At 46.7% G+C, this 11,199-nt stretch overlaps 1 protein-coding gene across 1 annotated transcript; it reads right to left on the reverse strand.

Annotated features, from left to right (window-relative positions):
- Positions 1-202: 202 nt before the first annotated feature.
- Positions 203-1,174, reverse strand: LOC123027522 (mas-related G-protein coupled receptor member H-like). Its single transcript, XM_044438457.1, has one exon. The coding sequence runs from the start codon at positions 1,172-1,174 to the stop codon at positions 203-205; it is 972 nt and encodes a 323-aa protein (XP_044294392.1).
- Positions 1,175-11,199: the final 10,025 nt, after the last annotated feature.

Below are 11,199 nucleotides of genomic sequence, written 5' to 3' on the forward strand. Positions count from 1 at the left end.
ATTACTTGTTGATCTGATAGTTTCAAACAGTGAGGGAACAAACCGGTCTGTCATTGTTTCTTTGGACACTGAAAAGGCTTTTGACAAAAATAATTGGGTTTGTTTGTTTTTTAACTTCATTAAGTGGTTTTGGTTTTCCTGTAGCATTTTCGAAAACAGTCTGTGTGCTATATTTAACTCCAGGGAGCAAACTTAAGCCAGATTAAGTATTGTGCAAACTGAGCAGTCCAGGCTGTCTGAGAGTGGCCGCTTGTTTTTTATCTATGCTTTCCTCTTCCACCTTGGAATCTTTCTCCTCCTTTAGGGCCCTCTGAAGAATGAGAAGAAGAGGCTCCCTAAACCATCTCTCCCTGTGGCAGCCTACTAAGAAATAAATAGCTGGGTTGATGCTACTGTTCACTGAGGCAAGCAAGTAAAAAATACCCGGGAACCCATTAACATACTCCCTGAACAAAGTCATTACACTGAGGGGAACAGCACAAAGGACAAAGAAGAAGACAGTGAGTAAAATCGTCATATGGAGGTGTCCTGGTTGGTTTTGTGGGTGTGAGCAGCATTTCACCTTGGCAAACAGAGTCAAGCTGGACAGAATCATAACAGGGGTGCAAATTAGGAGGTTGAAGGCATTGATTGCTTTGTCTATCTTTCTATTTACTGATCTTTCCCACAAGAAAAAAATGCTCAGCCCAGATTGCAGGATGGCCAAGGACCACAGCCCTATAGAGACAGCACTAGACACCCACTCCGGGCGACGGAAACGGTACCAGAAAGGGCAAAGGGCGCCGAGGCACCTCTCCACGCTGATAACTGTGAGCAAGTAGAGGCCAGTGCTGTATGAGCTCAGCTCCACTTTGAACAAGATCAGTATGGGCAGGCACCAGGCCTGCGGGAAGGGGGACCTGCTAAAATGGGCCGCGTTGAACATGCTGACAATCACCAGGCAGCAGAGGAGATAGGCAGCGTCTGCCAGTGCCAAGCTGAAGATGTAAGGGATGATGGGGTTCTTCCTGATAAACAGCCTGAGAAACCAAAGGACAATGCTGTTCCCCAGCAGGCCAAAGAGGCAGATAAACTGACTGATGATGTAGACTGTCACGGCCCCTGACTGAGAATCAAATTTGCAGCCAGTACGGTTGTTCTGTGGCCACAGAGTTGTTGGTGTCATCTCAGTCATCGTGGATCCGCTGCTTCCTCTCCCTCACTCCTCTTTCCCCTGCAAGCAGGAAGAAAATGGAAGCGCATCATGAACCCAGGCTGCATTCACATTCATGACTTTTGCAGTCCACTCATGGAATGGAGATCCATGCCTTGGATACATCTCAGCAAGCATTGTGTGAGCCCAAGAAATGAAGAAGCAAATCTCCCTTTCTGTGTAAGTGTTGGTCAGAGATTTACCGCATGTTCAACCATTTGCAGGACTGAGGTATAGATGACTCTCCAACACAATCATTGCCATGCCATTAGTCACCTGGTGATGGAAAAGGATCGTGCGAACCCAACTGGATCCAACACTGGGGCTGAATCCATATGGCGTTTTCAGTGGTAGTAATGCTATAGCTACAGTAGAATTGCTACACCCAAACTTCAAGGTAAAAGAGCCAGCTTCCTTGGAAAGGTTGTGCTACAACCCGGTCTGGACTGGGGCACCCACAGTGATGCTTCACTCTCTGCACAGCTGCCATGGGTGTTGCCTTGCTTTGGTTTCCTACGGTAGTTTTGGACTTCTAAGGGTGCAAATCTGTCAATTATGCTCAAAAGTCTTACAAGCATCCAATCCAGAACAGGAGGAGTAGTTCTAGAATTAGGAGTAGGCAGTGAAAGGGCCCAGTTCTCTGATGACACCAAATTATTCAGAGGGGTTAAAAACAAAAAGGGTAGTGAAGAGCTCCAAGGGATCTCTCCAAGGGGCAAGAACGGGCATCAAAATGGCAAATGCATTTCAACATAAGCCATTGTGCTGTAAGGCATGTTGGGGCGAAAGGTATCCCAAGTCAAGTATACACTGATGGGACCTGAGCTAGCAGTGACTGAGCAAGAAGGGGATCTCGGGGTAGTAGAGGGCAGCTGAGTGAACCTGCCAGCCGTCATGAAGAAGGCAGACTCCACGCTAGGCATAATTAGGGATGGAACAGGAGATAGAACTGCCAAGATCTCACTTCCCTTATACAAATCTTTGGTGCAGCTGCACTTGGAATATTGTTTTGAGTTTCGGTCACCTTACCTGAAAAGGGATATTACTGTGATGGAAAAAGTTCCATCACAGTAATGGATGGGCAACAAAGAGAAGGGCAACAAAAATGGCTGGGGGCTGGGGCATCTCTCCTATGAGGAGTGGCTACAGCCACTGGGACTGCTCAGCTTAGATTAAACGAGAGTAAGGGGAGACATGATAGAGGTCTCAGATAATGTAGGGTATGAAGAAAGTGAAGAGGGAGAGATTTTTCTCACTCTCCCATAACACTCAAACCCAGTCATCCCATGAAGCTGATTGCAGGGAGGTTTAGAACAAATAGAAGGAAGTGCTTCTTCACACAACATATAGTAAAACTATGACATTTGCTGCCACGAGACGTGGCAATGGCCACCAACCTGGATGGCTTTAAAAGGGGATTGGGCAGATGAATGAGGGAGGGGGCTATCAGTGGCATGAGACCCCTGGATCCTTTACCCGAGTTGCTGTGGAGCCTGGGTGGGAGGAGGTCTTGACCCATCCTGCTTGAGGGACTCTGCGGCCAGCTGGTTTCCACCGTATGCATGGAGTGCTGGACTAGAGGGACCTTTGGCATGGCTTTTCTTATGCTCTTATGGTCTCATGCTGAGGTGCTCTGTAGTTCCCCACACCTCACACAAGTGCATTTTGGCCAGACTGCTGTTTGGGCCATCTAGCTGAAATGCTTGGAAGGAAGGAAGGAAGGAAGGAAGGAAGGAAGGAAGGAAGGAAGGAAGGAAGGAAGCTATCCTGCCATCAAGTTTCCCAGCCTCCTCCCTTCCCAGGCTCCCAGGATGCTCTCTTCATGCCCTCTCCCAGGCTGACATCCCAGCCTTGGAGATGCAGCTCATGCAGCTCCTTCTGGCCTGGCTGTGGGTGAGGGGAGAAGGGCAAGAGTGTGGATTCCCAGCTCCAAAGTCAGGGCTCAGTTTCCAGCCTCAGATCTGAGAGAGCAAAGTATCCAATGACTGCCCAGGTGTTGCCAAGGGGCCATCGGGTCACTCTCTCAATGTTTCCTCTTTCGTTTTATTGCTCTGTATGCACAATATAGTTTGAAATGCTGTGGTTGATTCAGACAGCTTTGGCTATCGGATAGACCAGAAATGTAATAAATGATCCCCTTGGAGGCATTTTTACCTAGGCCAGGACAAAATGCACAGAGAAAAGATCATTACTAGCAGCATGTTTTAGAACTGCGTTCAGGATGAAATACTGATCTCCCCATCTGCCAGGTGAGGGTTGCAGGGACTGGTATAAGCCCTACTGTGCCAGCAGATCGACAGATACACCACCAGCAGGAGAGGACTATACCAGCAAAATTGTCCCAGTCTGAGAGCAGAGCTGCTCCCCTGGCAAAGTCATGCAAGCAGGGCAGGCAAAAACATGGCGAGGATGAAGGCAGGACCCACTGACACCAAACGGCTCTAGCTGTTTTAAAACTTTCTAATGCTTCTCTGCTTTTGTGATATTTTAATTGCATCTCATTTTTATTGCATTTTACTTATTTTGCACTGTTTTTTACTGCCCTAGGTTTTTGTAAACCCGGTTGGGCCAGGAAGCTTTTGCTGTGAGATGGCGTAGAAATGAAATAATAGCAATAATAAATGATGTATCCCTTCATTTTTAGCCATACCCCCCATGACAGTAACCCTTGAAGCCTGCCTGCCCCAGGCTCGATGATTCCCCTGCCCTGCAAGCCCAAGATGGGGGAAATGAGGCTTAAAAGATCATTGAGTCATAAAATGGTAGAGTTGGAAGGGGCCATGAAGGCCATTGGGTCCAGCCCCTGCTGTTGCAGGACACCAAGTCACACCATCCCAGCTGCACCCTGAATGTCTCCAGTGTGGGAGAGGCCACCACCTCCCTAGGCAGCTGGCTCCACTGCCGTATTGCTCTGACAGTGGGGAAGCTGGAGGAGGACAGCGAAGACAGTTGCCCACCGCCCCCTCACATGCACTGCCACCAAGATCAACCCTTCACACAAGGAGACCCTAATGCTGATGAAGGGCTGCATGGGGGTGGCAAGAAAGACTCCAAGGAAGGCGCCTCCGCAATGGTCTTGCAGCCAGCAAGAGCTCCTCTCTAGCCACCTTTGCTCTTTCCACCAGGCATTCGAATGCTTCCAATAAGAGGTGGCTCTCTTGCTGAACAGCCCTGAGCATATTTACTTGCCAACACGCCCCACAACATTCAGTGGGGCCCACTCCCCTGTATTCAGGGTTACATCTGTAGAGCAGGTGGCAAGGCGTTACAGGCTTATGCTGTCTTATCTGGAAGATGCAAGATAATGGGGGAAAGAAACCATGAAGCCACCACAAAGAATTGTAGCAGGAAAGCAGTTTTTTGGACTAACCTTTATGCTATTCTCCTCTCTTCTTTCAAAATCTTGTAGCAGAAGGTTTTACGGTAACAGCTGTTTCCTAGCAGATCAGTACTCTGCAGTCATATAGCAAAATCTCACTGTGCAAAGGGTATTTCTCGGTGCACGGGGGCAGCTGTCCCTGGTATGCGGCTCGCTGAATGCCTTCGCTATGCTAGGTAGGGCAGAAGAGAGAAACAGTATCGTCCTGCTATCTGCCCGCATCAGTGTGTGATCTTCTCTCCTCTGGTGGCATTGGGAAGATAACAACCAGTATTTCTGCACTGCTAGCCACGCACTGCTAGTCACACTGTTTGTTTCAGAAATGAACTCATTTCCTTCTCCTTTCTTTCTTTTCCACAGGAAATGTGAATTAAGGGTGTGATCCAACAGTGGTGCCCACACACCTTTGAACTAAGAGGGTGCGGGGGTGGGGGTGTCTCAGGACGACTGATTTCAGCAGGACGACTGATTTCACTGTATCTTCCCAGACTGGGACCATCACTCTTACCTTGACTGAGTGTCTTATGCAGAAAGGCACCCTTAGCGCTCGCCCTCCAAAAATCTGGAAAAGGCCAGAGAGTCCTCTTGAGGTGCAGTGGATCTTCTCCAATACTCTGTGCAAAGTGGACAAGGCATCCCTGCTATTGTGATGGGCCTTCTCCTTGTACTAGACTGTGTATTATCTTTTTTTAGTGTACATACTTATTAGATGTATATGCTGTCTTCTCTCTTTTAAAGAACTCAAAGCAGTTTGCATCATTCTCTTCCTGCCGCTTTCAGTCTTATCCCCGCAACAACAACCCTGTGAGGTAGGTTGGGCTGCAAGTCTGTGACTGGTCCAAAGTCACCCAGTGGGCTCCATGGCTGAGCGGGGACTGCAACCCAGGTTGCCTGAGTCCCAGGCTCACGCTCTTAACCACTGCACCACATTGGCTCTCCATACAGCAGGATATCTGGGATTGGATTTCCCAGGATACTTTAATTTACTAAAATGCAGCCATAGGAACAGGGGTCCGTGATTGATTGGAGCAAGGAATACTGGACAAGGAGAAGCAGGCATTTCACCCTTTCCCCCATCCTGTTGTATTAATCTGAATAAAGCTGCTCAAAGTCACACTTCATAGAGCTATTGATATACCCAGAATTTTACCTTGTAACCCCTGCCATTTCCCAGCCACCCTTTCCCAGCTGGGCTCTGGGACTACAAGTAAATCTGTTGTGGGATAGATCACTGCAACAGCAGATAATCAACACAGGAAAAAAATTGACACATCACAGAAGTAACTTTATTTACTTTTAAAAAATAAAGGCAGCTTCTAGATACCATGACTAAATAATTGAAAATGTGTGAACAAAATAATTGAAAATGTGTGAACAAAAACATCTGACACCTCAACATTTCCGTCGGTGCCATGCTGCAAGAGTCCTGTTTCCTTTTCTACCCCTTCTTTACTCATCAAATAAGTGCCACATTGAAAAAATGGTACAGTATGATGCAGAACAATGAAAATATCTTAATTTGCATAATTTCTTATCCTAGTGGTCAGCTTTTCTCATGCAGAATTACAATTGTAAGAGAATAGAATTGTAATTGTTTTAGGGTATTGCTTTAGGATTTTCAAACATTTCTGAAAGCATTGCTCTTTTGCTGCTGGGGAAAGTGGGGCAAACTTTCGATTGTCTGGATCTTCTGCAATAAATGAACAACTGTGCATTTAAAAAGAACATCTGGAAAGCTTCTGGCATTAGAAAGGAAAATAAGGAGTATGGCCAGCGCCTGATGAAATCAGTCATACTCAAGGCTTTGCTGCCATCATGTGGTCATTTGCTTTATTACAGAGGGGAAGCCACATCCTTCTGGTACAGAAAAAAACAAGAACTCTTGTGACTGTGCGGTGGTTAATTTGATTTCAGAAGTTTCTCTGTGCACAACCCCAAATGCATAATGGAGGGAAAAGTTCATCGGGGAGGAAGCTTGCTATTGCATTAGAAAAATGTCCTTGTGCATTTTAAAACATGTATTAAATGTATTAAAACATGTATTTTTAATTATTTTTAAATATATATTTCATGTTTTAGTCAGTAGGGAAAAGTGCACGTGCTGGTGTGCACTTCTTAAAGGCACAAAGCTTTTTTGTGCACTTCTTAAAGGCACAAAGCAGACCACAAACGGAGACAGGAGTGAGGAGGGCTGAGCTTCTCAGCATTCCTGTTTCTTCCAGTCTTATTGGTGATCCCTCAAAGACAAACAGAATTACTGCTACAGATGCTTCCATGGATAAGAAACCAATTCATCACTTATATGAGGTACTATCTTCACCGGGCATCTATACGCACATGGAGGAAAAAAGAGTGAACTGCTAGCCATACTGTTTGTTTCAGAAATGAACTCATTTCCTTCTCCTTTCTTTCTTCTCCGCAGGAAATGTGAATTAAGGGTGTGATCCAACAGTGGTGCCCACACACCTTTGAACTAAGAGGGTGTGGGGGGGGGCGGTGTCTCAGGACGACTGATTTCAGCAGGACGACTGATTTCACTGTATCTTCCCAGACTGGGACCATCACTCTTACCTTGACTGAGTGTCTTATGCAGAAAGGCACCCTTAGCGCTCGCCCTCCCAAAAATCTGGAAAAGGCCAGAGAGTCCTCTTGAGGTGCAGTGGATCTTCTCCAATACTCTGTGCAACGTGGACAAGGCATCCCTGCTATTGTGATGGGCCTTCTCCTTGTACTAGACTGTGTATTATCTTTTTTTAGTGTACATACTTATTAGATTTATATGCTGTCTTCTCTCTTTTAAAGAACTCAAAGCAGTTTGCATCATTCTCTTCCTGCTGCTTTCAGTCTTATCCCCGCAACAACAACCCTGTGAGGTAGGTTGGGCTGCAAGTCTGTCATTGGTAATCCTTCCTTCCTTCCTTCCTGGTTCCATTACAGGTGCTAATTGAGTTACAATAGAAAAGCTTGAGAAGTTGAGGATTTTCACATGATCTGTTAATTTGTTTGAAGAGATCTAAGCACAATTGGAACCTGCCAGGTCTCTAGAAGAGCCAAATCTAAGACTGCCATTGCCTCCTACACTCCATTTAAGATGAAGACTAAATCTAGGCTTTGTGGTTTCAACATCCAGCCAGCTTCTTTTACTCCAATTTACATAACATTGAGCCAGATTAAAAGTTCAGGAGAATGCAAAACCTTGTTCTCTAATTTGCACCAATTTCACTGGTCCCAGTAACATAATTTGTCTAAGCGGCCAACACAACTTCCTCTACATTTCGTGTGCTATCACTGATGATTGCTTTTGTGAGTGGCTGCAATGCCTACCTTGCATTCAGTTTTTCACTGTGAATAGAAATGCTGGAACAGCACCTCTTCTGTATCCCATGACCTGCTCACAAGGATTCCTCCATGCACATTTGTTTGCATGAATGTGTGCAGATGTGTGTGAAGCACAGTACACTTCAACCATCCTAAGCAGACACTTTTTCTTTCTTTTTTTTTTTTTAATCATCTGGCACAGCTACACAATGCTCTCCAAAAATCCAGTTCCGAAAAGATACCCAGCAGAGTAGAAGGAGCAGCCCAGGCAATTTTTATTTCTTCCTCCTCCTTTCTGCTAGACTCCCTGAGCAGGGATGGAGATGGAGTGGGAGGCTTTAGGATGTGGTTTATCATCTGTGCCTCTCCACATTGACCCCTTTCCCTTCATTTGCATCCTCATCCAGGGTCAGAGCTCCAACCTCAGGTAAGGAAGCTGCTGACACTCTTTCTGAGCCACTGAGAGACAACCCCTGTTGAATTTCCCCTTCTGAGGTTGTAGCCATGTCAACCGCCTCAAGAATGGACTTCTAAAACATCCCATGGTCTCTGGAACAATTCATAAAATCGTTGTCTAGGGCCCCAATCTTATAGATGCTTTCCAGGGAGAAAGTCCTACTGAATTCAGCTGGACTTACTTCTGAGTAAACAGCACAACTTTGCATTGTACTTAATGCATTGTGCATTGTTAAATACAATGTACTTGCATTGTATTTAACCCAGCAGGTGTTGCTGAGAAGGACACAGTTAAAGATCAATAGAAATGTGAAAGTGTACATACAATAAGGAGTCTAAACAGCGTTGTAAATCAATATTCCTATTTCTGCAAACATTTCCGCATGCAAAATGGTGTGAGTGCATGTGTCTTTCCATGTTTTCATTCCTATTTTATTTCTCTAGCCTCAGAAAAATCTAAGATGGTGATTCATCCAGGCAGTTACTTAATGAGTTTAAAGTTATAGAATTTGTGTTTTATATTTGATAGCTTACATTTCCGTGTTCCTTCATTTAAAAAGGTGGATGCATTGCACAATCCAAAACCGCCCATAAGTAGTGCCAACATTGGAAGGGTTCTGATGCATTTCTCCTGTCGTCTTTGATGTAATACATTCCTGTAAAGCCACGGTATTAATCAATGTGCAAACAAGCCAGAGCATATGCAAATACAAACTTATCACAGCACAGATAACAAATCAGTTACAAGGAATTCACTCACCACACGATGGCAGTGCAATGCCAGAGAAAGCACCTGCAATTTGAAGCCCACTGGCAAGGAATGAAGAAGACTTATCGGTTAGGATCAGGCCACAAGACTCCGGAGCGTAATATCCTGAAGTTTGAAGCTGAAAAGATCATTCTAAGAGACTCCATAGATTCTCTGGAAGGCTGCCCAGCCCAGGCCCTGGCAAATGCCTCAAAGAGGAAATTCCACTGAATGCAGTTTCTCCATCCCTATAGAACTGTGATGAGTGGGGGGCAGAATACAGCATGTCAAGACACTATTTTCTGTGCACTATTTTCAGGATTCGGAGCTCCCTCAAGCAGTGCCTCACCTGAGGCCCAGCGCCACCATCCGACCACCTAGAGAACAGCAAGTGCAGAAGCAAGCTCCATTTTATTCCCATAGACTTGACGGTGCTCTGATTTCACTGAATTTAAGGTGCAACACTGCACATGCTCAGAGTATTGAGTCTGACAGAAAAACGGTTTTACTGCTCTTCTAACATGGCAGGAATGTAGAAGCAGATTTAAAAGCTTGGGACTGCAGTGGGAGTGGGGGAAGAAAGATGTGGGTTTGTGTGGTCCTGAGGTGGGGTGCCCCCGTAAGGCCATCAAACCAATGGGCTGTTCCCTGTATCTCCAGGGGATGGGTGCCCACCAGCTCTCCCCAGGACCGGGCCTAGCTCCTCTAGAAGCTCTGTCAGGTGATGTTCGTGAGGGAAACTGGAGCAAAATGAAAGTGAACTTTCATCTAGGACAGGATATTCTGGTCTACGATGAGTCAGACATGTTATCCACATACTGGCAAAGAAAGTGTATGGGGCCGCATGTCCTCCTGTGGGTGTGTGTGAGGCCTAACCTTTGTAGCTGATAAAGCAGGCTGCGCTGCAAGTCACTGCAGGTTCTACCTTGGACTTTGATGGTGCTGGGTGATTGGAGAGCAGGGCTGGGCAACGTGCGGCTCTCCAGTGGTGGAGGACCACAAGCGTCATGGTCCTTCACCGTGGAGTAAGCTGGCTAGAGCTGGTGGGGGGTGAAGGTGGACCACATGTCCCCCACCGCACTGAAAAGGAGCTGTAGGAAGGAAGGGCCCAGCTGCACCTCAGAGACACGGTGTGTCCCTCGAATGCTGTAAGGTTCCCGCAGAGACGGAGCAGATGGAGCCTGCCTTGGCCGGGCCCTGCCATCGCAGACGGGGTTCTGGTGCTGCCTCAGAGTAACTCAGGGCACAATCCTGTGCATGTTCAGACATAAAAATGCCTCTTGTTCCCACTGCTGGCTAGGACATGCTCAAAGCTGTAGGACTTCCTTCTGTCTAATCAGGAACTGGATCATACCCTCAGGGCATCACCTGCCTGCCTGCCTGCCTGCCTGCCTGCCTGCCTGCAGCAGCTCTCCAGAGGCTTCCGCCCAGCTTTCCCATCACCCACTCCCTAATTCTTTTCTGCAGGAAAGGATGGGGGAATGAGGAACCAGGCAGCAGTATTTCTGGATGCAATCTGGTTGCAGGCCCCACACAAGGAAGAATGTCCTGACTGTGAGAGCAGTACCACAGTGGAACCAGCTGCCAAGAGAGCTTGTGTGCTCGCCCACCCTAGATGCATCGAAGAAGCAATGGGACAAGTATCTGATCAGGATGGTGTAACTGGAGTCCTGCACTAGCAGGGGGTTGGATTTGCCGGACTTCCTGCCCCTTTCTGACCCGGCTCTTCTGTGAATCCAGGGTGACTCCATTTTCCAGGGCATATATAGGATGAATTGGGACTGCAACATTTCGAGTAGTGTGGACTACTTGTGGCCCTCCAGATGTTGCTCACCTGCAACTCTCATGAATACTAGCCCACCTAACCAAGGATGAGGCACGATGGGAGTTGTAGTCCAGTGGCAATTGAAGAGCTGCAACTGGTCCATCCCTTGTCTATAACCTGAAAGCACACTCATGACTAGTTTTGGTTGGCTTTTTGCACAACTGAACATTTTAGGCACGGATGTCAGGCATTTTCTCTGCATGACCTACATGGAAGTGTCAGGTCAAGAGATCCTGTGCCCATTACTGTTCGGGATGCCACCTTTTTACTGGCTCTTCTGC

Source organism: Varanus komodoensis, unplaced genomic scaffold, assembly GCF_004798865.1.
Source record: "Varanus komodoensis strain SLA01 unplaced genomic scaffold, ASM479886v1 scaffold32, whole genome shotgun sequence".
In the NCBI taxonomy this organism is placed as follows: domain Eukaryota; kingdom Metazoa; phylum Chordata; class Lepidosauria; order Squamata; family Varanidae; genus Varanus; species Varanus komodoensis.